At 41.6% G+C, this 27,474-nt stretch overlaps 1 protein-coding gene across 8 annotated transcripts; it reads right to left on the reverse strand.

Moving 5' to 3' along the window:
- Positions 1 to 290: 290 nt before the first annotated feature.
- Positions 291 to 21,595, reverse strand: LOC108920376 (glutamate decarboxylase 1). Of its 8 annotated transcripts, XR_001964992.2 has the most exons (18): positions 20,804 to 21,159; positions 19,513 to 19,691; positions 17,262 to 17,324; positions 14,321 to 14,473; positions 13,061 to 13,303; positions 12,205 to 12,295; positions 9,231 to 9,343; positions 8,773 to 8,888; positions 8,457 to 8,536; positions 8,305 to 8,359; positions 7,996 to 8,112; positions 7,420 to 7,484; positions 7,246 to 7,324; positions 6,486 to 6,635; positions 6,199 to 6,306; positions 5,449 to 5,538; positions 4,814 to 5,328; positions 291 to 666 (listed from the first exon to the last, which is right to left on the reverse strand). XR_001964992.2 is itself a non-coding variant. In XM_018729103.1 (17 exons), exons 2-17 carry the CDS (start codon positions 19,586 to 19,588, stop codon positions 5,155 to 5,157), a joined length of 1,773 nt encoding a protein of 590 aa, XP_018584619.1. In that variant the 5' UTR covers positions 19,589 to 19,691; positions 21,213 to 21,595; the 3' UTR covers positions 3,639 to 5,154. The 8 variants fall into 8 exon arrangements, 7 of the variants coding, with proteins under 7 accessions (XP_018584619.1, XP_018584617.1, XP_018584615.1 ...); XM_018729103.1 differs by lacking the exons at positions 291 to 666; positions 20,804 to 21,159 and adding an exon at positions 21,213 to 21,595 and having other exon boundaries at positions 3,639 to 5,328; XM_018729101.1 differs by lacking the exons at positions 291 to 666; positions 20,804 to 21,159 and adding an exon at positions 21,166 to 21,595 and having other exon boundaries at positions 3,639 to 5,328.
- Between the last annotated feature and the right edge of the window lie 5,879 nt (positions 21,596 to 27,474).

The following is a 27,474-nucleotide window of genomic DNA, read 5'->3' on the forward strand; positions in this document are numbered from 1 at the left end:
AGATTTGCGTTTTAATGACACGTCCCCTTGTGACAGTTCATTGCCCCTGGGGCAACGGCCAGGCCGGGGCAGCTGCATTTCTCTGGATGCCAGATAATGGGTGCTTCGGGGTAGAGAAGGGGGAAAACACTGCTGGCCGAACAGTGAAAAACATAAATTTTCTTCACAGTTCTCACTTTCAGCTGCAAAATGTGCAAATGTGCAAATTTAAATGTAATTGCGGCTTGAGACAAGTGAAAAGCTTTTAATGATAAAATATTCATTTTTGTCTTAATTGCACCTTTGCCAGCCATAAGAGCAATAAAATACAAGCTTGCACTTTGTACTGTACCTTGTATGCAGACAGTGATGCCTCAGTACAGGAAGCCTAAGACGGCAAAGTATTGACATGTCAGATGCACACGTTACACATTTGTAAAAACAGCTCCTTGCAGCACGTCTCTTTAGCCCTGACTTTGGGAACAGCACTGCCCTCGGTCCATTAGCCCCAGGAGCCGTGTCTGTCCAGCTCTCGCAGCCACGATTTGTTCGGTAGATGTGTCTGGGACTGCGCCGTGCTCACGTCCAGCCGCTCCGTCTGCCTCTTTCCCTGTGTACGTGAGCGCGTTCGGGTGCTCGGGCTCCGGTCCTCTTCGCAGCATAATTGGACTTGGCAAATGTTGATTGCTTTAGGAGATAGAAGTCATCCATGAGGGGAACAAGTAGCATCCTTTCAGCCTTAACAAGAGACCTATTAGGAATTCAGCCACTATAGCTTGAAAGATGAGTCAGTCAATGATGAACTGAATTTTATCTTTTTCCTTCTAAATTGTTTTTTCCAGACAGACGAGGCCTCGTGCACCGAGTTAAAACTACGCAGGCAACGAAAAAAGGGGCCCGCTGAAAGAGAACCGGACAGCTACTGTTGTTCTGGAAGTCAAAGAGCATGCATTTAAATAATAATTAACAGTTGTGATTGCTTTTCCTGTTCATTCGTGACAATCGATGATAAACGATTGGCAAAGGTGGTAGATTCCAAGAAAAAGCTTGGCAAGGTATTTAACCTGAATTCTCCTTAAATCTCCAGCCGCGTAGATCAGTAATATGGAAAAGTGTAAACAATTTTGGATGGAAACATTTGCTGTCAGTAGTAGAAAAAGTTCTTTGCCTTCATTTGATTTAAACGCTTCAAACACTTCAGATACTGTATGTCCATAGCTGATGTTCTAGCTGCCTGTGCACTTCTCACAATTCAGACTCATTTTCAGTAGACGATGATTGATGCGTTACCCTCGGTTGTGCTCTGCGATCACTCTGCTAATAATGCTTATAGTAAACACTGAGTCTATCACGAAGCACATAGCAGAGGAAACTCAACATAAAACACAACACATCCCATGCAAATGAAAAATCGAAACACAAATGAAAGCACGTCAAATGGCAAATAAGTGGTATACAGTAATGTGTCATTGGCAAATATTTACTATGTACAAATACTGTATGTAAATATGTGGTATACGCATATTCTGCGTCGCTGTGTTAAAATGTGCTTCGTGTCCTTAGTATATATTTTTAATTTCAGTAGTTTAAATCTTATTTGTTGTTTCTCAGCAAAGTGAACCTATTCATGAAGAAACAACCATATAACTCATGAAACGAGTGATCTCTAAGCACTTCTTAAAAAAGAGCTCTATTTTTGGCGATAATGATAACAATATAACAACGTTAAAGCGGAGTACATAAAGCATGAACGATACACTGAAATACTGAAACCTTCCAGAGACAATCACAAAAGCCCCGTGGACAGAACTCCTGGAGTGGCGGCGGGAATAAATAGACTGTAGAGGACCTGGGGGGTGGCAACATCAACAATGCAGACGTTTCACAGTCTGTCTTCAGTGCTGGTGGGGGTGGGGGTGGGGGTGGGATGAGGGCGTCTAGGTGGTTTATACTGCGCTGCCATGGTTAACAGTGCTTGTCGCTGAAACCCATGGGATATCTGATCATTGACCAAAGTGATGGAGCAATGCAAAGCACTATTTGTCTTGGATTTTATGCGCCGCAACAGAGGCTGTTTTTAACAGCCCTTTATATTGTTGTTGAACGGATTAGACAAAAATATGCTAGTATTTATAGTTTTACTGTTTTAAGTCTTAGAACACCGCGCATTAAGGTCCAGGAATTAAAAAGCTGCAGTTTTAATAGTTGCAGCTTTTTTTAAAATACAATTTGGTTTTAATTACCTGAAGATGAAGCCCTGAATCTGTCAAATATAATATGAGTAATATTATAATATTTGGTAACAGTGGACTGTATGTTGAGATTCTGATGACAAACTCTCAACCTTCTGAGGCAGAATTATTTAGGGCGAGCTGTTTTTCTCAAGACTTTCTGAGTCTGTGAGCGACCGAGGTAAAGGCAACCAAATAACCTGGTTGTGGCTCAGCAGTGCAAGCTGCTTTATCAATTTTCATTAACTTCCAATTATTTCCGTAGGCCTGGAACACCTGCTTCCTCATTAGCTCAGTAATTATGCATAAGCCCAATTTAGCTTAGACAATATTATCATCATTAAGTCAATGCAAAAAAAAAACTAATAGCTCTCTTGATTGAACTACTTGAGACAGTAAAGTTTAGGATTAGCCCAACAGTGGTAGTTTGTTGTTTAGTAACGAGGAAATCTAGTAGCACTTAAACCTTTGTTCCATTTCCTATCCCACTGTATACAGCAAGGTCATTTTTACAGGAGTAAGTACCTTGCCCAAGAGTATTACAGCCAGAGGGGGGAATTGAACCTATGACCTTTGCATCTAAAGGGAGCACTGCTAACCACTACACTACCAGCTGTCCCACCTCTCAAATGGCCATGCAGTCAACCACTTTTTAATTCTAGTTTCCACAGATATTTTTTCGGTGGTCCCTCGAGACTCAGACAGCTCTTTGGGAACACGGTGAAGTGAGATGCTGAGGTTTCGATTTTGACTTATAGGTTTTTTCACAAAAACAGCAGTGAAAGCCAGTGCAGCACAAACGTCTAACTCACGCTCTGTTGTGTTCGCAATAGACAAGCCGAAGCACATCTTTGAAAACTAACACTGCATGGAAAGCGGTAGTGAGGCCCCTTAAGGTGTCCTTCTTGCTAGAATACAAGCCTGGGACCAGGACTTGACCAATACTGAAATGATCAGTTCTACCTAAGATATGTGTACCAGCAGAACGGCTGTCTCACACAATCAAGCGGTGCATTAATAATCATTTGTCTCTGTCTGAAGCCCTTTCGTCTGCAATTGAGTGCACTTTTGCACGTCGCTTTAGAGTTTAAAGAGTCTGTGAAAAGAATAAACGCAAATTTAAATGTAATGCGGTTCAGATGCACCAACATTACTAACCCTGACATTTATAGCTTGAAAGGTGCACAGTTGGAGAAGTAGTTTTGCATGAAAACCCGTTCTGGCAAACGCCACGTTCCGTTTCATATACCCCGGTGTTTCGGTGTCAAGGCCGCGAGGGCATTTCACACTATTAACACCAGCTTTGCAAAACACACAGGAACGCGTTGGCCCAAATATGTTGACAACAGCTGCAGAACCTCACAAAGCACATTCATACAAGATGATGCTAAAATTGCCACAATAAGTAATTTTGTGCAGATTTTTAAATAGATACTTTATTGGTAGTGTAAATATGATAAAAATTTGCACATGGAATGATTTGTAAAGTGCCAGAGCTTGAGTGGGCAACATCTCACATTTAGGATAGCATTCAGACAACACAAGGTTACATCACACCGATGAATTCTTCAGTCTGGAGAACATACAAAATGATTAATTTCAAATCAGAAAACAAAAAAGCAGAATGTACACACGGCGAAATAAAGTGCTATATTCAATGTGCAATATTTTAGCCTGACAAGTCTGACACCTTGGTGAAATCGGCCCCTTTATATTAAAACCATTCGATAGGAAAACATATATTTTGATACAAATGTATTTTAAACAGTTCACACAGTCCTACTATCTCCCTGGGAAAAGATTTCCCATCTTGGTATAGCGTTGTGCTTCTATCAAAAGAAATAACCGGCCGTACTGCAACTGCCAAAGCTCAAAGATCTATTTAAAGTGCCAGCTAGTCTGACGGATGAGTCTAGAACATTCAGCCAGTGTGATATACAGCCACATATTACAGGTACACAACATAGAAAATCTCACTAAGGTACAAGGTGGTAAAATACATTTTCTACAAATATTGTGCCAGAATTATTGGAATATTCAGTATGCATATTTGTTATTCTAAGGGCAGCATATGTACATACATACCACTAATTCTGTCTTTCTTTGGCTCACAAAAACACGTAAATACTTTAATATGACTTAAAACCTCTTCAGGTAATAGAGTATCTTGGAATATAAATGAGGGTACATTACAAATGGAAGAAAATACAACACAACTTTTTAACACAAGTAATTCCTTAATATAAACATATATGTCGTTATATACTTATATGTCATAGATTTACAATTATTTCAGTGTCTCTTTTATTAAAACTATAATGTTTAAATGACTTCCACGAAGGCAATGTTAGAGTAATATACAATGTGCACAAAACTGAATCAGACGGCATAACACGGAAATAAAATGTAATATGTGTTACAATGAATGGATCGCACAGCTTCCACACTGTATTACACCACATGGGAAGAACAGGTAGATTATAAGATGGTTGGTCTGGCTTCGTAATTACAAGTACAACAGCAAGCACCCATAGTTAAGATATCGTAACACGTACAGCGTTATATATTTCTACACCACATCAGGGTCTCTGAACTGTACTTACACATGTCACGGATGTTGAAGGGGTTACTTAGGGTCGCTCAGGGAGCCTACAGCTACGCAGACGCTGCCGCCGGCTTCAGCGGGTCCTTCCACACAATGGACACGTGGCAGAACAATCACTGCTAGAAGACAGAGCAGACTAAAACACATTAAACTGAACACTTGCCAGAATCTGTGAAAGTCAACAGTGCCTAAAAAAACCTACAGGTCAAAGGTTAAAAGTCCTACGGGTTCGCTTGGACTACATCAGGAGCCAGAGACCTGGCATCAAGTCCCCTTGGGGCTGGTCACGTAAAACCTGGTAACAAAAAGGGAACGGCTGTGGCCATCGTCACGGCGTCCCTACAAGTCCTGCCCTAGCCGCTCGATTTCCTCGATGAGGAAGTCGATGTCCGACTTTGTGGCAGCAGGGTTGGATACGACCATCCGGAAGAAATTGACTTTGTCTCCCTGAGGCTGGTAGCCAACCATGGTGGTTCCGGACTCCATCATCATGGCTTTGATTTTGGGTGCCACCTGTGTCGTCGCAAAAAGATGAAGACCTTCAGGTTAGACACTCAAGGGTGCCGGCTGCCTAAGCAAATAGGTTGCGATTGTGTCGCGTGGGGATGGGACGGCATGTGCAGAACGACCCACCTTGTGCAGCCTCTCACGGCGTTCGGGGCAGTCCGGCATACCCCTCAAGCTGGGGGGAAGGTACCAGAAACAGACGTTGGTGTGTTGGGGCTGCGAGGAGAGCACAGTGACACTGAGTAACATCCTCCATCAGACTCCACATGTTAACCAGTATCACCAAACATACACGTGGCACTATTTGTGATAGATCCATGGAGTATGCTGGAATATTTGTGACAGGGTTATAATGTAGGCTTTTGGAATGTTGTTTAACACTTTGTGTTAGTTATGTGCAACTCAAAATTTTACCCATTTCTTAAGATGAATTTTTTTACAGGACCGAGTTATTTTAAGCACTTTGACAAAGGGTCAAACAACGGGGCCCCGCTCTCACTTGAACCTTCAAAATTATTAGCATAGCTGTGTGTGTGTGTGTGTGTGCGCTCACTAAGGGGTCTAAGAAGAGGGTGACAGGACAGCGATATGGAGACCTAAAGGCCATAAATCCACCTGTCTAGAGTACCACCCCCGGCAGAGAGATACACCTCCACTCCGCCCCTCAGAGCCAAGGAACCCGGAAACTCGGTCCATCGCATTAAGCTTCCCAGCACTGGATTATTAATGAAACGGTGTGCTCGGTGCCAGAGTTAATGGAATCTGCTTTATATTCATTACATATCTTTCTGCTCTGACACCTTATGAAGATAATCCATTGGTCATGTCTGTTATCTTTGGGAGCAGAGCGGAACGGAGAGGGGAAGGAAGGCTCACCTCTCCCTGGAACACCATCTCGTACCCTTCGCGGTTCTTTATTTTGGTATAGAGGTATTCGGAGAGCTCCAAGCACTTGTTGATATGTTGTTCAAACCCTGACGTCCCCTGGATGGAAAGACAGATGCCAGATCACAAAACCATTACGAGATCTAAGAAGTCTGTAATGGACTCTTGAAGAGGCGACTAAAAAGAACTCAACAGACTTGGCCTTTCCTTAACTTTCTTCCCACATCTCACAGGTTCTGTGAAAATTACTACACTGTAAGCAGTATAGGACATCTCACCTTTGCCTTCCACATGAGCCAAAACTTGAAGATGTCGACATGGCGGCCACACTGGATGGCCTTGTCCCCGGTGTCATAGGTGACGTCGTATTGCTTGTCTGGTTGGAAGAGGTAGCCTGCACACATCTGGTTGCACCCCTGCAGCAGCCCCTGCAACGGTCAATCAAAGTGTCAGGAGAGAACAAGAGCAAAAACAGGGTCTGAGGACTGAAAGAAGTAGAATCAAAATTACACACACAGTTTAAGGAAGCTGAGACAGAGGGAAAAGACACAAAATGAAGCTTAGAGACCCTCTGTCTTTTATGTCTGCAGAAACCCAGTGAGTTCATTTAGTGGACATGGGCCTCTCTGGAGGTTGGGGGGGGGGTACATCAAAGTGCTTTGTGACCTCCTATTGCCGGCAGTAGTCTGTGTAGCGCTTTGGCTGAATCCCGATAAAATAATTTACCGTATTACTGTATTACTTGTACATGTTCTTGCTTTTCTTCCACGGTATATTACGTATTTGTCTGTATATTTTCGTATGTTACCTGTTTCATATATGTATGATGTGTTTGTTCGGTACAGGTTATATTTATATTTGTGCCTATACATTTTTCATAATATTTCTGGGTGTGCCTGTGTCTGTCTGTGAGTTACCCACCTGTGTGTTTTGTATGTGCGTTAGGTGAATGTCTGTGTTTTACATGTGCACTACTTACGTGGGACAGGTGCGTTTTACATCTGTGAAATGCATGCCCACTGAGGGTCATATGCTCACCTTCTCCCTGACCAGGATTGCGGAGCACTGCAGTGGAACACCCATCATCTTGTGTGGGTTCCAGGTGACCGAATTGGCCCTGTGCAACAGTGAGAGTAACAATTGTCTCGGTGGCAATGGTCCAAAGCCATGGACGCCAGCACATGGCAGGACAGCATCGGGAGCTCTCGGTACCTCTCTATGCCACTCAGCTTGTGCCGGTGTTTCCTGGACATCAGCAGGCCTCCGCCCCAGGCGCCCTGGTCAAACAGAACCACGGTGTAGAGTTGTGATGAGCTGAAGACACACGAGCCTGTGTGCAAACCACGCGTGAATCCACATCTTTACAATTTCACATTTACATTTATCCATTTAGCAGATGCTTTTCTCCACAGCAATGTACTCAGACTGCTAAGTAGTATTTACCTGACACTCTTGACCAAGGTGACATACACTGTTAGATACACTACACCGAACTCCCTACCATCTTTGCCCCACATATACAGCACGGTAATGTAACACACACTCACAAACACACACTACGGGCAATTTTCGATTTCCCAATTCACCCGAAGCACATTTTTTGACTGTGGGAGGAAACTAGAGCACCCACAAGAAGCTCCGGTGAACCCGGGGAGTACATCCAAACTCCACACAGACTGACCTTGATTAAAATTCATGTCCAAATGCACAGCCCAGGTGCTGCGAGGCCTCAGCACTACCCACTGAGGTACCGTGCTGTGCATGTATAAAGAAACAGAGGACACTTACATCCACATGCAGCCACATGTTGTACTTCTCGCAGAGGTCGGCGATCTCGTTGATGGGGTCGAAGGCACCGTACACAGTGGAGCCGGCTGTGGCGTTCACAAACAGGGGGACGTAGCCCTGCAACGAGGCGCCGTGTCTCATCACACTATTCCAACGACCGCACTGTTTTGAATTCTGGTGAGGCGAACAGCGCTTTCGTACCAACATACACGTATAACAGATAAGTTACCGCCCGGTCAAACAACTCCGAGCATCACTGCACACGTCTAGCTCATTGAACAGAGCTCAGGCAATGCTTTGGAAGTATACCTTCTGTTTGGCATCTATGATCTTGGCCTCTAAGTCTGCAGGAATTACTCTTCCTCTGAAACAAGAAGAAGACTCGCATGTCAGAGGACTCATCTTAGTGTCTTGTGGGTCACAGAGAACATGGGGCAAGGGCCCTGACGGTGCACACGTACCTCTCATCACACTTCAGTAGAATCACATTTTCTACTCCAAAGCCCAGAGCAGCGCCGGCTTTCTTTATCGAGTAGTGGCTCTGGGTTGAAGAAAAGCAGCCCCAAGCTCACCGTTAATCGATGCCGTTGGTATCGAAAAGACATTTTTCAAACGGATCCGGTGACCATTATTGGCATTCTTAGTGGAACCTACCGCAGCTCAACTAAATGTGTTGGTTGTACACTGGGAGCAGCAGTGCTAACAGGACTCTGACCAGACAATGAGCCGCTACTGTGGCTCCACAGGCCTTTCACAAGGGCAGGAATGGGGACGTACATGCTCTGATGTGAAGAGAATCAGCCTGGGGGCGGCAGACATGCCTTTGGTCTTGACCTCAGGGTAATACTTGTACCGCGCCACCATCACACTGTACATGTTGGATATTGCTCCACCTACAGAGACAAAGTAGGAAAGCACTGAGAATTCACCCAACTGCCAGTGCAGTGTTTTTAGAAGCAAAAAAATACTTTCTTGACAGTACACAAAACCAAGCTGCTTCCTGGGTGCTTTGGAAGAGGAATTTCACTGAGAGCTTAAGCGAAAAAGCATCCGTTTGATGGTCAGTGTAAATAAATGCAGCAGAAGCTTATCAAGCATATCTTTTTAATAAAACCTGTTGACATCATTATCCATGTTATGGATGTAATTAGAGAACTGTTTAATGCAGAACCCAAGAACAGAGCCCCAGATCTCCGGAATTTTTTAGGGAAATACAAATTTATGAGAGTGCTCACCTGGTGAAAATATCCCATCTCCTTCTCCCCCTGGCCACCCAACTATCTCTCTCATTTTCTTCAGGGTCAGCTGTTCCATAAGCACAAAAACCGGTGCAATCTCATAGGTGAACCTTTAAAAGAAAGCAGATGCAAGGAATGAAAATGAATCATTGCACGTTTATAAACCTCTTAGCCTAAAATACTCTTCAGTTGAGTGGAATCCATGAAACGAAAAGGTTGACTAATGTACTGTGTTTTCATACAGACAAGACTGCATGTCGACTTGAAGGCTGTTTACTGTGATCATTCAAACAAAACAGACTCCGTAGACAGGAATAGTCTTCAAGCAAAGACAGGAGTAACAAAGTCCGTCAAACACATCCCAGGGTTCTAAATTATACTAAAAAAAGACGACAAGATTTAAAACACCATTAAGGAAGGCTACACTTATTCCATGCTTTAGGATTCCCTAAGCAGCTACCTATTTTTATATGTTGTTATAACTTTCCTTAACCTTTTGCTTTCACTTTCGGATAATAAGTGGGTAAAATGGGTCACCCCCCCCACAGAAAATACCATGTCTTCACCATGGCAGTCATTGTGAAAATGCAATTAGTGAGGCTAAATCAATTGCCTTTCTCAAGTGTTGATTAAACCTTAATTAGTGTTCAACTTTTTCTACAGTCATAAATGTGGTAATATTCCAGAAAACACTGTAACTCTCATTGCCATAGGCAGGCATCATGGCTGATTATAATTTGGATTTAAACGAACGAGAGTCCTGTCCTATTCAAATAATTCAACGAGTTTGCATTTTAATTCAATGCCTTCATTTGTATTGATCAAAATTCAATAAATAAAGGAAAAAATTCTTTTCGCAAGAGTGAGCATAGGCTTGTGGTTTGGGGAGATAAGACCTCATTCAGCCTTAAGTTTATTTATAGAGAAAAAGCCATAGTCACACGTTAGGCAAAGCCAGCAGGATGGGCATAACTAATGGGGTGGACATCAGCTCTCAAAGGACAGCTGGGGACCGGGATATGATACCGTGTTTGTTGGGCCAGTATCATATCCCAACAGCAGACATGGCAAGGTGTAACAATTGAGAGTTATTAAGCTATAAAAATAATGCTGCAGTTATAGGATACACATGTTTCATTTAGAACTCAGCACAACGCTGAAAATAAAATAACTGCTCTAAGCAGTTCAGTTGCAAAGGGCAATAAAGAGGAAAGTACAATATTATACATATTAAGTGTTATCTATATCCAGCCACTGATGGCTGCAGTTCTCACAATGCAATTCCTTGGTTCCTCCTTTCTCAGCCTGCTAATCAGCATCTGTTTTCTCATTTCCTGCACAGCTATTTCCATCACAGAGTCCCTTGTGTCTAACAAGGCCACTGACACAGCGGATTGTTCAGTTCCGGCTCCCTGGGAAGGTCCAGAGTAACCCCGAGGAACGCATAAGGGAGCAAAGAGGGCAAAAATAATTAAGACTACTCAACAGTGCTGCCAAAAATCCCACTGCAACTATTCTAGCAAGATTATTGTGATGATAACCCCTGGGGACAATTTTATTACACATTAGGTGCCAGTCAATAAGAGTCAAGAACAATTACAGCTGAGAATTTTCTCATTAGCCCCTACAAAGAGCAAGCTCAAAGTCATCACTCTTGTATAGTTCATATAGAGCTGCCATGTAGCATAAGTCGGTCTTCTGGCCTGTAGCTGAAGAGGCTTCCATGCCGGAGAGATGTACGCCTCTGAGAACAGCGACAAGATTAAGAGTCCTCCGAAAATGGGAACAAAAAGCATCTAAATTAGGAGAGTGTTGCATCACGCCTGGCCTTGTTACATCAGAAATGGATTTATGAAGGGCATAATCCAATGTGTGACTGTCACAGGCTTTAACTTTGTCAGTTTTAGTTATAAAATAATACATTAAAAATCACATGAAGGTTAAATATCATGTCCTGGACTATAATATTCCTCAGAACTTGCTGTAGTGACAGTGGACTCAATCAATGCATTAAGGTGAAAAGAACCAAGGGCGATGCTTGCACAACCAGTGTCGTCCTCCTGCATGGACCACCTGGTGCTGCAACCACTTTAGGGGACCAGTGGTTCAGCCCTTCAGATGCAGCTGCTGGCCTGCAAATACCAGGGAGCTATGAGCCATGGCCAATGGAGCGTTAACTCGTTTCTAGGACAACTTGGCCCTACACGGCCCACATTAGCATTCTGTCTCCCTTGGCTGGTCCTCTCCAGGCAAAAGCCCGGCAGAATTACCATCTTCATTGTTGCAGAGCTAATTCCCTCAAATGGCTGTTCCCCGTCAAAAGGTCTCTGAGGATTCAGCTTTTTCTTCTGTTATCATTGTATTTTTCCAACGGATGGCACACGTTGCATGAAACAGAACAAAGCCTAGTGGAGCCACACATGCTGATCAATATGCAATTTATCTTGTCTGCAGGGTCTTGATATTCACAGTTATAGTGTCCTTTACATCAACAGCAGTTCAATATCTATAAATGCATACATTCAATATAACCTGATCCTTAACTTCAACGTAGCACTTCCAAATATACATTTGTTCCACTAACATGTTGACATGCTACATGCACAGCATCCACATCGTGGCATCAACTTTCTATGAATTTCTATAGTGCAAAAAATCAACTAGGTCAAACCACTTCACCAATAAATTACTCAATATATAAGGGCTTTTAGTGGCCATCTTAGTTTATGCCCTGAAAAAGTGTCAAATTAAAATTAAAACTAAATAAATTAAAGCTCCGGGCTCTTGAAATTCAAAACAATGTCTTTCAAGTTTTGTGGACCGTGAAACATCCCATAAAGCTGAAAATGATTATGCATTCTATGTTGGCTGAAGTGACAAAAACAAATACGTAAAATGAAAACGCTGGAAACCTGTAACATTTCAGCTCCCAAAGTAGACCACGGGGACAGAAAGCGAAGGAGGGACTCACATGTTGGTGTTTGCTGTGGAGGTGAGCCATTCTCCAGCCAAGCCGATTATGTCCAGGCCAGATGACAGCTGGTTGAAGAACCTGGGGTGACCTTGAGAGAGGCAGCAGTTTTAAATTATTCTCCCAGATGTAAAGGTTCCCTTTTACCACCTTTAACATCTGTTTCAAGCACCTGAAGTCACATGAAATGATTTTACAGATTGAAGTTCTGTAAAAATCAAGGAAAATTCTGCATGCAAAGCAATAACAGTCATTATTATCAGAGGTTAAAGTAACACGTCAATTTTTAAGACAGGATTCATGTCAGCACCATGGACAGCTCCACTGAAATTACACAAAAAAAGTACTCATAACGTAAACAGTCATGGTTACAGCAAGAGATATAGTGAACTGCATTTAATTTTCAGAAGTATGAAAGACCTTCTCTTAACTTCATCATTAATTTCTTGAAGCAAAATATAATATTTATATTTGTGTTCACTGAAACAAGAAACAATTAACCCTTTCAGATTAATGACCAAAGAAGTTTTGCTTTTTTTGTTGTTGTACTTTACGCTCATTTACTCATGGAAATTTTTGGGCCAGAACACTTGTAGAGATGCTTTTGTTCTAACTGCCCATGGGAAACTTGAATATCCTTTAGAAGAAGACTGAACTCCAGAGATGTTTTTTGTAACATGGGATCTTCTGTCTCTTGGACATTGAAACTTTCGTCTTCCACTGTTCATGGAAATATTTTTATCCAGTGCCAAAAACACTGAAATTTACAAGAAACTGGATGAACACTAGACCAGTGTGACTAAAGGCACACTGGACACTACAAAGTGTTTAGCTTGTATGGATGGGTCTTTTGTACCTGTCCTTACTCCGTACTTGAGTGTGTCCCTGCAGTCGACCAGAATCTGCTCCAAAGACTCGGGCTGGTCTGAGAGCTCCAGGTTGAACCCCTCAATGCCTTCAAGCAGCTGATGGGGGTGGTGAAAGTCCAGGACTTTTGTGGATCTATCAAAGGTCTTCCGAATATAGTTTGTAAGAATGTCAACAACCTCCAGCAAGAACTGCATGGTGGGCTCCTCTCCATTTTTGGCTGGTAATAGATCTATTGTTCAAATAAGGAAAATAATCATTATATGAGCTGATATGGCTTTGCTGAAAAATTAGAAATTTGGAACTATATTAAGATATTTGATTAACAAGTTAATAATTTAATTTTTGAAACATTAAACATGTATGTGTTTCAACTAAATACATTTTGTTTAATATCTACTTTCACTTTTGCTGATTGTGCCGTTTTACTGTATACAGTATACAGTAACTCCAAACTGTGAGTGAGGTAGTAAATGTTTTTTTACTGATTTTAACTGTTATGATTTTTAAGAAATTCCAATATATTCTGAACTAACAGAGAGAAAGCATGGACCAAAATGTACAAAAAGGGAAACATTAGCCTAACCTTTACAGGCAGTTTATAACTATTATGTGTAAAATGACAATGAGCTTCTCCCTCTGGCCAGTAAACACTGTGCATAATAAGATCCTGTTGAAAATGCTTTCACTTAGTTGAACTAACAGAAATAATTTAAAATATATGCAAGAAATATTTGTTTTAAAAGTTGCTGTCCATTTTGCCATGTGATGGACATTTTCCAAATGGTCTGAAGAAAACGGAGACCTGGCTTTCAAAAACAATGTTGGCCAAATTACTTGTAATACTTATTTAATACTGTATACATTAGCATGTATACTGTTTTTTTTTCCTTGACTACAATCAATTATAAATATAAAGTGATGTATTTGAGAGTTTGAGGCTGTCCTGAGGATGCTCTGAATAATGATATGATAAATTCTTGAATTAATTAATCATTATGAAATATATAACTGTTTCTTGTTTACAATCATATAGAATGGAAAAGAGTATCTTTTCAAAATTATTATTTGAAACAAACACATTAACCAATATGCTCCAAAACTATGATCTTTCGCTAATAAATAATATCTTAAGATGCTTGGCTATTTCTAATGACCCAGTGAATTCTGTAGTTAAATTATATACATCATGTGCTGTATAATGACATAAGGAGAAATCAGACAAAAATCAGGGACAATGCTAACTCACCCCTGGCAAAAAGATTTGAGAAGTCGGTCTCCGTGTGTCCGAAACGCGGGTCTCTGTTTTCACAGGACAGAACATTCTTGGAAGATTGACGTTCCTTGAAGGAACCACCAATCCTGCTCTTCTCATCCAGGCTGTTGTTCTTCTGAAGGAACCCTACATTGTTAGGTTCGGGGACACAGGGGAAGTGTGAGATGATTACATGTACAAACACTCTTATGGTTTTGAAAGAGTAATTAGAGTGGCTCAGTGTCTGAACAAATGGTGGGGTCAAAGGTGGTCCTATTCTCGCATTGGAGAAGTCTATGAGAGGCGGATGGCTTCAGGCAGACTGGACCATGTCACATCACCATGGAAGGGCAGTCAAGCGAACATAGTAACCCTGTGATTGGTTGTAACGGTGAATTTGTGAGATGTCCCTTTGACAGATTCCACTCCGATGAGCAGGGGTTCGAGTGTGAGCTCTTCAGAGGGTCCCTACATAACAGTGATGTACTGACTATGAGGATTATTCCATTTTAACATTCATCATTTGGCTCTTTTTTCCTACAAAGGTCACTCTTTACTTAATTCTTAACAGGAGCAAAACTAAGTCCTTTATAATCAGTGTAAAGGAAAAATGCATTTCTATATTTTTGTACATTCCTGTACATATGGTATATTCAATGTATTAAATGCATTTAAGAATATTTCGGTATATTGCAGCACCTTTTGTATTATATAACTTCTGCGTGCTTGACATTAATTAAACTGTGGTGAAGAGTTTGAACTTGGACCTGCGCAGCCATCAAAATGAACCAAAATCATGCATGTATTTATCATGTTTCGTAATGTTAAATATGTTTCAAAGTTCTAGCCTTGTAATCAGGTAAAACTATAACCTATGGTGTGTGGTCAGCAATAACTGAAAATAAGACCCAGCTCCATCTGGAATCAAGAGATGTTTCAATGATTTTCCACTATCATATTTCCCCCCCTTTTTCAGCTGGAACTGGATCTCATATTTGGTCACCTTTTCATTCAGTGTGCAGGACATAAAAGCTGGTAACGTACAGACACATATATTTGAATGTAACGGCAAATTCAAGCTACCTTTCATTTTCAGAATTTATATGCTAAACAAAAGATTATATGAAAATAAGAAAAACTGTGAAATTAGAAGGAACGAGGAAATGGGTGCAGGAAGAGATTCGGGTTACACAATTACTTTTTTCCCACTAAATAATTAGCATGTGTGTGAGGCCGTTTATAGATATCGCAGTAAAATCAGATGAGTCGCACTATCAGGAGACGCACGTGCTCTCTGCACACAATCTCAGAGAAGCAGGATCTGGACGGGGGTTCAACTAATCGTTTTAATACCCCGAGGAAGCGTCTCCCCACCGATAAGAGCCCAAAGACAATTTATTATAGTCACCAAAGGATCGTATAATAATATAATCATACAATTATTTTATCTAAGGCCATTTATGCTGGCATTTCACGTTCACGTATCACCAGGATAACCCGCTTCGCAGTTTCAACAAATTGAATAAATTCATTAACTAGAAATATTCATAAAGGACTTCCATAGCGGTCACAATTGGCAGTGTCCTTATGGGATACACGATCAAAGGCGTTTCTTTTTTGTACCAGCAGGGGGCGTCATCTTTAATTCTCCAGGACAAGCGTTCCTAATAATTGTATCAACGTACAATATACAGTGTGTGTGTGTGTGTGTGTGTGTGTGTGTGCATATGTATACACTCGTGTATGTTTGTACCTATGCGTCTATGTAGAATATAAAAAAAGGTGCGTCGGCTGTTTCGTCACAGTTATTGAATAATACACTGTATGATAGTGGCTGCGGGACTGGGTTTGTTTTTTAAGATAATGCAAAGCAAGCAACCAAACATAGACGAGGTACAAAATTAATATTTTCATAACAATTCGCAGAAATAGTTTAATATTGATATTTCTTTAACATTTATATTTAAAATACGTACCGCGTAAGGATTTTTTTTTTTACAAACGTCTTGTTCCTACCTTAATGTATACCTAGATAAAATAATTACTTTTTAGTGATAATAATGATTAATATTTACTAATTAATTTACACATTCAAAACTGTTTTATAACAGGTTAGCATAAAAAATTGAATTCATTTTTATTATAAAATGCTTGATTTAACCGTAGGATTAAAAATATACGCGTAGGATAAATGCATCACATGTTGTGCATCACCAAAATGTTGTGTATCATCCATTCCCCGTTGTTATGGTTGCAGAAATGTTCTCTCTTCTGTTCTCATTGCGACCATGATTTACTGTAGGTAATTGTAGGCTAAATTAACACTTAAAAACAAGTTTCTCTTAAAAAAAAATATGTTGGAGAGCAGTACACGTCGAGAGAATTTGGGATTCGGCGGAGCAGAGGACTTTAACTAGTGTTCAGCCTATTTACATACATGATATCACAGACACTCGCGCGTGGATCTGCCCTGGGTATATTCCTGTCCCTCCCGTTACCGTAACGTATTCAGATTGTACAAATTCATTGCAGCTTTTCGGGGGGGGGGGGAAATATAAATAAAAACCGCTCAGCATTTCCATCCACGCATGAATGTCCTTTTTTCTTTATTAGATGTTATTTAGAAAAGCTGAAGGCGCGAGGAGACGCCGGTCGCGCGGTGACCTTTTGTAAAAAAAAGATGGATAGAAAGTGACAGCCCTGTCGGCGTCGTGTTCCCAACGAGCTGAGCTGGGATGTAAACTCACTCAGCACGATGAAGTTCAAAATGATAATTTAAAAACACACACACACACACACACACAAATGATCTCCCTGCGTGGTGCATTTTGAGTCGAACCACGAATACAACAATGTGCTCTTCTCACACGAGCCGTGATGCGCTGTCACGAACACGGCCGTGGAGTGACAATGGTCTGAAGGCTCCAAAACTTACCACAGATCTTCATTCCCAGTTTCCTTGTACATCCATGAGCAACTCCGCACCATGAGTCATAGGCTAAAACAAAACGTTCGGAACAACTATTGAATGAACTCGTTACACACTAATAATACACTAATTATATACACTTGTATGCTTGTTTTCATCATGCGGCCATATGGCTTTTCAGGTCTAAAAGCGATGCAGAGAAAATCCAAGAGCGCAAACTGACACAGACAGTGAAGTGACAGCTTGGTCGATGTAGGTGAGGTGGTGCCCGACGTGTATGCTTTTCCACACCGTTCTGGAACATTTGGAAAGGTTCGAATCCCTCGGGTCAGTCAGTAAAGACCACCTGAGACACCAATGTCCAATAAACAGTGGCACAGATCTGGTGGCGGCTTGGAATAAATGGCCATGAAATGGGGTCGGGAGGGGGGCTGAAGAATTAATTGCGTGAAAAATGGCATTGGACCGGATGGGACTTGCATGAATGGCCCTCCGCCTGCTTTCGGAGAAGCTCTAGGTTGGGCTGATCAGGGAAACACACGAGTGCGTGACACACTTCCTGGCCGCGACGCGCCTGACGCCGAGTGCGGGACCGTTAGCGCCGCTTTCGCTGCGCGACGCGCTCATCGGGAAGCGCCGAGGAGGACGGATGGAGGAGCTGTGCTTGAAAACGCACTAAATCTTTCCAAAAGCATCGCGCTGCTTCTGTACGCAAAGACGTACTGTATATACATCGTGTGTGAAAAAAAAAATTTATATATGACGCATAATGATAAAGCATGCATAATTATATCGTAATATATTATTATATTCTTATTTATACTTAGAAAAAACAAACGGACGTTTAGATTTAGAAGAAAGAATAAGGCGGCACCGTTAGCACGGAAAGAAATAATTTTTGATTTTTTTAAATTTGTTTTTTAAATTGCGAGTATGCGGCTAACAAATGTAAAAAAACGCATATTTGTAATCATGCTATTATTTTGTTACTGACATTTCTAGGATTTCCCAGCGGACATTATAAAGCATTGGCTGATATGTGAGGTGCGCAAAACTGAATCGAAGATATTCTAGTATTAAAGCGTTATCGAACATAAATAATGTGGCATGCATTAAGCCTATATGTTTTTTTTTTTTTTTTGGATCGTACACGTGCGACACTGTGCGCCGGAGCGCGCGGCGGCATGGTACGCGGGCGCGAGACACGACGAATCACGAAACACGAATCACGAGACACGAGACGAGACTCGAGAAAAGAAGCGTCCAAAGAAAGAATAACAGACGAGAGCAGGCCGTGAACCAAAAGATGCACACGCGGCAGGTAAACGGAGAAAAAAGGAAAGGACGATAATTCGGCCGCTTCAAAGGGTTCCGTAGTTACGCAGTGATTTAAAGGCTAAAGACTGCTTCCGCATTAACTGCTCTTGGAACGTGTATAACATTTATTTTGCGGGTAGCAGTTTACAGATAAGAAATAAAGCAAGCCGGTATAAAAATAGCAATTCTACACACGCAGGTGCGAGCGCTTAGGACGATAAAAGCTGCGGAAATAATGAACACGAGCGAATTCCACTATTTTGTATGTCAGTAATGGCTGCATTTATCAACGTTTAATTGCTTCGCTGTCAGGAGCGCAATTTATTCCCTGGAAGTGATTTTTCCGGCAGTAGCCGGTAGTGAGAATTACTGAGGCTCGACGGCCGGCCGCGTCCGTGTGCCGAGCGGCCGCTCCTTCACTCTCGAGGCACAATGAGCGCGCGCGCGCGCGCGCAACCGAGGGCCATTAGGAGCCTTTCGGAGCGCGACAATTAGCGCCACTTCACATGTAATTGCACGTGGAAAGAGGCGCTCCTCTCGACTGAGGGAAACGCTCGTTATTTACCGTTGTTCTTCTCATTCTAATGTATATTAACCGATAAGGCATCAGTAATAATAATAATAATAATAATAATAATAATAATAATACACCGAGTTTTGGGATAAATTATTTATCCTAAATATGCTGTCGAAAATACATATAAATGGATTAGCAATTTTGTTGTTGACGCGGTTAAAAAAAAAACACTGTACTACAAGCTTTACTAAATTTCTGTTTTTTGGAAGACATGAGTAAATTTGACAATTTAATTTGGATTTATCCATGATTAAGTGGAAGATGCGCTCACCGTGCGTGATTTGATGATGGCTGGATGAGGGGCATTTTGAGTTTTTTGTTATGAATTCACACGGCCTCGCGCTGGAAAGGCTTTTTCTTTACCTGAGGTGGGGGGTCGTAGATAAGCGGAGTTGGGCTCCGGCTCCGCGGCCGAAGAAGAGGGAGCGGACGCGGCCATCGCTCCTGGACACACACTCCTCACTCGTATCTCCTCCCTCGTCACAGGCTGTCAGTGTCAGGAAACCCTCTGGTTTTATCTCAGCTCAGTGTTTTCCACTTCGCTGCAAGGACGAAAAGGGATTTTGAATCCGAGTCAGAAAAGCGCACAACTCAACTGTTGCACATCTTACTTCACGAAACTATCAAACTAAATAAATACGTATAAACAGAGAGCGCGCGCACATTCATCTTGGGTGATATTCCACACACGATGGCACTGATTGCAAAGCAGTAAAACGCGGTACGGACATGAGCTCGTTTGTTTTCACCAGGGTGCCTGATGGGCTCCATTTATTTCCAGGCGTCAGCAGACACACGCGTTGGCCCGCTGTGATTTATTGCGGCGAGGTGTGTGGGCTGTTTGTCTCACTCCGCGTGGGGGCACCGAGAGAGGAGCACACACACACACACACACACACACACACACACACACACACTATCCTCATAGTTTCAAGTTTCAACTTTATATAGTATCTAAACCGAAGCAATGTGTGCGTCAGGTGCTACTGTAGTTTTTAGGACTGTAGATAAACGGAAAACGGCAGATACTCGGTTCGAATCCCTCTCCTGCTGTACCCGCGATCAAGGTATCCTACCCTGTATTGATAAAGTAAGAGTGCTCCGCTGTATAAATGGGTAAATCGTGGTGAAATTAACACGATAAGTCGCCACAAAGGTGTCAACTAAATAGAAATTAATTTTTAAAACCCTGCTGAAAAGTCACTTTTGGTTAAAAAGGCTAAAGCCTTTATCTGCTGTAAAAATAAGTATATTTTACTGAACTGCAAATGTTTCCTACATATCCAGATGTATAAATCCAGCGTTTTAAGAAAAAAACATAGTATAACAAAAATATTATTCCTATATTTTAGTATTATATTTTAGCAGGGAAGTCGATTAAAATATAAATTTATGTCAAATAATGGGTACATTTACTTGGATTTAATTGTCCGAATACACACAGATTTTCCAACTAAGGTGATCTGTACAAGTCACGACGCTATAGCCAGGTAGGTAGACAAAAAATTAAAATACCAACAACTTACAAACGATTTCTTCCACTTCAGACGGGATAAAAACATAAATGGAAATAACTGTACATTTAATACAAGAACAAGAATAGCAGTTTCTCGCAGGTCAGACTTCAAAGCAGGAACAGAGTGCTTCTTCTTACCGTGTCCGTGTTGAGCGCACCGAGCCTCTCTAGGCACTGGGCTCAGCCTCCGAAAGCGCGTGAGAGCAGCGCGCGAAGAAGAGCCCCGGAGCGCAGGACGCCGAGCGCGCGCCCAACATCCCGCCCGCAGGAAGTGAAGAGCCCGCGCATCAGCACGCGCCGCGACGTCCGTCCATCGCCACCTTTTTCCCTTACAGCACGTTCGATTCGCCTATTTATCAGCTGCCGCGCGCGCGTGAGTCACGCGTGAACCTCCTCTGGTGTTGAATACGGCTCCTCCAGCCAGGGTCGGACACACACACGCTCACTCACTTTGCGCGCAACCACATCACAGCACACTGACTTCTCCCGGACCCGGGTACCATGGTATTCGCAGGTGTGTGGATGCAGTGGAGTCGGCGGGACACACGTGCAGTGCCAGTCCAGTGGGCGGCGTCGCCAGCGATGGAGACACGCGCTTCCCAAGTTTACTGCTGCTGGCGGTGTCTCTTGGCGCCCGCTTGAAGCAGCACGACGAGAGTCAGGAGGAGAGGAAGAGAGGCGGCAGAAAGAGAGAGGAGGGAGAGGAGTCAGTCACCAGGTGGCCGGTCCGCGCAACTCACTCCCAACTGGTACTGACCAAAAACAGCCCCTCTTTTTGGGGGGGAGGGATGCTGACTCCTTCCTTCGCCCTCCGGTGCCACTTGGGGGGAATTGAGAAAATAATCACTTAAAGGTCCCTTTCGAGCTGCAGCAAGAACTAAGCCAACGTGCACATTTTCGCTACTTGTTACGCAGTCTTTTAGGCAGAGATTTAAGGATGTGAAGCGGGACATTTCATTCTGTTTGTGCCGTTTGACACCACGAGGTGGCAGCAGAGAACCTATGAACGGGGGCGCGCTGCGGCGCGTCGCGACGACGCGCGTCGGAGCGTCGGGGATCGGCGAGTCCAGATACGGATAATGTAGAAGCAACGCGCTTTTATCCTTCCTTATTGCTTTTACATGCGAGGCGAATTTGTACGACGCTCCGTGTAAATGGTTAAAGACAAATCTGCTGTTGCGCTGCATATAATGATTTACTCATTTTTATACTGTATTATGCTGACACCGTTGCAGTCTCTCAATGGTTAAACCGAACAAACACACAGTACCTATTTACACACACACACACGCGCGCGCATTACAAATCACATATTTGTATATTTAGGTTATGTGCTTTTTTGCTTTTTGCTTTACATAGACCTATTTGAATTTGTTGAATTTTTTAATGGAAAATGCTGGGAAGAAATTTATCTGGGAAATTGGCTTCACTATTTTTAATGTAGAAAGAGCCCCTGACCGCAATAATATTTAGAGGAGCAGTGGCAACGAGTATAAATTAAATTATAAGGCCGAGGAAGATGCACTCAGGATTTTTTGGGCCATATTTGTCGTTACGGTCTGTAGGCCTGTTGTTGGGGGGTTGAAGACAGAGAAGCTCTCCATTATGTGACACCGTTTTAATCGTCCGTGCAGCCTACTTTATCGAGTCGAAAACGATTTTTTCTGATTTCGAGCGGGAGCTGCGCAAGTGAAATAATAAAATAGCATTCAGAGGTTTGAATTTTATGTTTTAAAACAGAAGAACAGCTTTCAGTTTTGAATGAATTGCATACTGGAAATAGAGAAAAAAGTGGGAGTTTTTAAAAAATGAAGTAAAAAATGGCTTTCCATGAAATGTTGAACAAAATGGCCAAAAAGTAAAGGTTAAAAATGGCAGAATCATTTGTGTAATTACACAACTGACACTGCGACGGGAATGGTTGGATGGCGAGAGCGGAACGCGTCCTTGGCGGAGCCCGATTCACTGCTGCTCTCCTCCCGGCCTCACGGGGGCGCTGCTGCTACGGATTTCAGCACTCGGACAGTTCCCTCCACTAGAACGCAATCTTCAGGACGTGGCTCCTTATTTTCCTTCTCATGTGATATCTCTTCTCATCATTTCATGCGCGACTGGAGTGTTCGTTGCTTCACGAATTATTTACATTATTTTTATTGTAAATTATTATTTACATGGTTACTTTCTGCGTAAAACAATTACATCACAGTTTTCAGATGGATTTTACAGGGTTATTATTTTTGTACCTGTTTCAGCTCTTCGCACAGGATTAAGACTGGGGTATTTGATAGTTTCAACAGGTTTTAAACTAATCCACGGCGACATGAGTTTAGTTTTCAGCTTTAATGGCTAAATCTTGGTTTGACTTGATGCCAGACATGTGCTCCTGGTCACAGAGTTGGGGTTCCTGATGGAAAAAGATGAGACTGATTACAACAATTCATCTAGGAAAGATTTCTATGAAGTATCAACCAAATCAAGGAGAATGTTGTCGGGCAAATAAAGGGGTAAATCATCATGCACGGAAAAGGTGACTTACTGTAGATGTGAAGAGCAGGACGAGTGGTGTCATTAAACGTCATCTTGAAATTCGCCATTGTGCGATAGGTGGCGCTGCATCCTGACTCGAGAGACCAAAGTTCAGCGAAGGAACTGTAATAATTACGGCCGCTCTTCTTCTCAGGTATCATTTTACCGCACATTATTTGAGTTACGGGGGTGCGGTGGCGCAGTGGGTTGGACCGGGTCCTGCTCTCCAGTGGGTCTGGGGTTCGAATCCTGCTTGGGGTGCCTTGCGGCGGACTGGCGTCCCGTCCTGGGTGTGTCCCCTCCCCCTTCGGCCTTACACCCTGAGTTGCCGGGTAGGCTCCGGTTCCCCGCGACCCCGTATGGGACAAGCGGTTCAGAAAGTGTGTGTGTGTGTGTATTTGAGTTACATTGCAGCACTTGAATATCAGAATAATCTTAGATTAAAATTCCAAGCAGACGTAGTAATTTGCCAGGTATTGTGAGCAAAAGGGCTCAGTGGAATCATTCACATATGGCGGCATTTACAAGTTAGACTTGAACACTGGGATCCCTTTGTGCTAAATAATAATCCCATCAAGCAGGTGAACTCTGGGCCTACAAGAGTGGGGGGGGTCTGTGTCCATAAATGACTTTATTATTATTTATAACATTTCATATCAGCACTGGCGGGTGGTTTTGCACAACAGTAGTCCTGCATCTGTCTTACAGACCTGCTCGCAGAGACCTGCAGGACTCAGAGGGAAGCAAAAAGTTCATTCCCACACTACTCATGTAACTTGTTTAAGTTTATAAGTCGGCAGTGCGCTTTTGTTTTATAAGACTTAACAACTGAGAGAATTGCAATTCCTATGGTAATTTCTCTACACTCACCATTTTTACACTCTTTTTCGCAAAGTATTATTAAATGTAACGGTGACAATAAAAGTCCTCCAAAAAGCCCAGCTTTATATATTCCTTATGAATCTGGCAAACTGCCAAACAATGTGTGGTTATACTGTATATGTTATATGTATATCAAAATATATTTTTCTTGACCCCTTAAAAAAAGCTCTTTAAGTGCACTCCTGACATGATGTAGAAAAATTGTGAATTTAGGATACATTCCCCCTGCGCAGACAAAGGAGAAAAAAAAACTCTTGTTTTTAAGACACTGTACATCTCTTGAAATATATCAGACTTATGTAACAGTATTCTGGTAAATAAGTTATACTCCAGATGATAACAGCAGTTATAAATAATATCAGTAATATAACAAAGAAACAAATTGTATGTGGTACTTTTACTTTTTAATTAACGGCTATGTAATGTTTTCTAAGATGTGTGCAAAATATTCAAAACATTAATAATGCATGGTATGAATATGTTTTTTTTGCCATTGTATGAAGCCCTGGTCCATAAATAGTTCATATGAAGTATTTACTTTACCTTTCTGTAAATTTTGTAGAATCCAAACAGCTTTCTGTTAATGTGATGAATTTAGTTAAAGAAACTTGCGGAAAGAAATAACAGCTTTTTCATTTCCCCATAATTAAAAAAACTATCTAATTTGTAAATTGAGCTTTAGTTAATAAATAGTTAATAAATGGCATTGTCTCATTAATAAGGACATTGTAAATATAATAGGAATATAGGCAAATTATTATTTTAAAGGCTATCAGTATAATTATGGCACTATATAAAAGCAAAGAACTTTTCCAAGTGTTATTTTGTTCCTAGTACTTGAACAAAGACAGGAAAGGCACAAAACCTAAGAACTTTTTCAGTAACATTAAAAAAATCTTCTTAAATTTTAGCCATGCTTTGTCCTTTAATGCAGAGGCCTTTTCTTAGAGAACCAGAAGAAAATGCTCAGAGCATCTAAAACCCTTTGCATTTCTCATGACTACCCTAATAGATATTGGTACAGAACTTTGCTTATTTCTTATGGAAGATCCATTTCAAACAACTGCACTTATGTAATGCTATTTAAAAAGACAATGAATTAAGACTGTAAATTTTTTTTAAAGCAAACCTAGTCTCTCATACTCAGCAAAAAATATCTGAAATTACTACAGTAAAATCAGAAGTGCAACAGAACTATTTAAAGCTGAGAGCAAATGAAAAGTGCTGCAGTGAGTGAGGTAAACATACTGTGACCCCGTCCCACTGCGTCTCCGAATGCTAAATCTATTCTGCTGAGAAAAAGGGCGGCGGTTTCGTCTGCTTCGTGTTCGCTAATAATTTTGCCATGCGTGTAATATGTTTTTTGATGTTGTGGTGAAAGCTTTTAAAGGCTTAATGAGGATATTTTCTATTTTTTTATATTCTTACATCATTAAGAGTAGCCTTTGACATTTTAAATGCGTTTGCACACGATGTGAACATTATTTATTTATTTATTTTAATTTATTTATTTGCAAGTTTGTATTTCTTCCTACCCTTTTAGACTGCCATTCACCAAATAATGCCTATTCCTCGAAGCGAAAAGCCGTGTCACCTGGGGAGGGGCACCTGCAGGCACACAGTGGAGTTGGCAGGTTTCATCGAGCAGCGTGATGCTCTGGGAGGAGACAGCTCTTCTCACAGGTCTGGGAGCAGCCCTGCAGCCACCGGACCCACTGCACATGTATCTGTGGGAGCGGGGGGGCCGGGGGGGGGGGCCGGGGGGGGCATGGCCCTCACAGCCACCCAAGGGAACAAACCAATTTGTGTTCTTGTCACAGATGGATAGTGTGGCACAGTGGGGGGCAGCATTTATCATTAACATTAATGCATCTCAGGAACTGTGTAAATAACAGTTCAGAAGGTACAACTATAAACGTTTACATGTACATTTACTCTTTTCACTGACGCTTTTCTTTAAGGCGACGTACAGCTCACCTTGAGCAAAAGTATATTTCACAACAGGCAAAGAGTTACAGATGAGTCACTGACACACCGATATCCACGGAACTCTGCATCTGTGGCCTATATTTAAGATTATAGAAAATTCTTTAAAAAATTCTCAACACTGCTAATCTATTAACAATTGACGGTGTTTGATAGATGAATTAAATGAATCTACAAATGAAAGGGAAAACAAAATACAATAAAACGTGCACAAGTGAAAAGAAATTTTGCAGCGTGTGTTCAGACCACTTATTCCACACAGAAAAATCAATAAAAAGACAGAGATTATAGTTTTAAAGGATGATTAAAAGTTCTGAAGTAGGCAAAGCAAACATTGCTACATATGGTCTTTGTTACTGTTTTACTGTATATGTTTGCAGAATTTTAAACTGTACACGGTAATTTAGAAAGCTCTTATGTGAGCTTCCCAAAGCTAATCATGTACGGATACTGGAATTCAAAAAAGAACTTAGTGATCAAAGTGTTCTGTTCTTCACAGATAGTTTTTATAAAGCGCCAGCTATTGTACTTCGAGAGTGCCGTTAAATGTATGTTTGCAGGAATACGTTTGTTCAGCGTAGTACTGAGGACTAAACACAGATCACTTCATCATTTGATTAAGTGAGATATGATGTCACAACATAACTCTGATATGGTGTGATGATGGATCACAAATAAATGTTACACAAATTGGTATTGCTGCATCTCGATCACACTGCACATAATGGTAAAACCAGAAACTCTTGGTTCTGCTACATCAGGAGGAGACAATTATTATGATTGGGGGGAGTTGTGGTGTGGTGGTCTAGGAAGAACTTTCTAGTCACCACAAATTACACCTTCCAGTAATTTATGGAAATGTGGCTGTCTCAATGTACACAGACGAAGCTCTAGAGCTTCAGCTGCATCGACATCTAAAAAATGTTACTGGTAAATTCATATACAACACAGTAAAAGTGCAACTGGGGGGATTTTGTGGTTGTGTCTGTCAGAGCAAATGGATTAATATTATGAATATATTTATGACCATGTTTACTCTACCAGGAACCTCCATGCATGTGGGGATGTAGTGCAATGTGTATTTAATGGCACTCAGCAGCTGGTGGAAGCAGTGTCTGCACCTCGCCGACTTTCATGGGTACTTTCTGCGCAGTCAACACTATGGATTTCTAAACTGTCGGGTTTAAATAATGAACATTTTTGCTACACTTTGCATATGTTTTTAATTTTTTTATAAAAAAACTTTAATTGACTAATGTTGACTGAAAGCAATGAAGTCAAAACGACAAAATACGCCTTCCAGACAGAATGATTTCTCAACATTTTAAATCGAAAGCATAGCTTCCCTGAATGTATTGTATGTTTAGACAACATTTTTTTTAAACCATTTTAAATTGGGTTCCATGCAAATACAC

This window comes from Scleropages formosus, chromosome 21, assembly GCF_900964775.1.
Source record: "Scleropages formosus chromosome 21, fSclFor1.1, whole genome shotgun sequence".
NCBI lineage: Eukaryota > Metazoa > Chordata > Actinopteri > Osteoglossiformes > Osteoglossidae > Scleropages > Scleropages formosus.

What these genes read in the sequence shown, in the direction of transcription:
- LOC108920376 (XM_018729103.1), bottom strand. Translation starts at nt 19,588, where the DNA reads ATGGCCGCGTCCGCTCCCTCTTCTTCGGCCGCGGAGCCGGAGCCCAAC. An exon ending in CTCAAATCTTTTTGCCAGGG is followed by an intron (nt 13,304 to 14,320) that starts GTGAGTTAGCAT and finishes TTTGAACAATAG; the next exon opens with ATCTATTACCAGCCAAAAAT. An exon ending in GGCTCATGTGGAAGGCAAAG is followed by an intron (nt 6,307 to 6,485) that starts GTGAGATGTCCT and finishes CTTTCCATCCAG; the next exon opens with GGGACGTCAGGGTTTGAACA.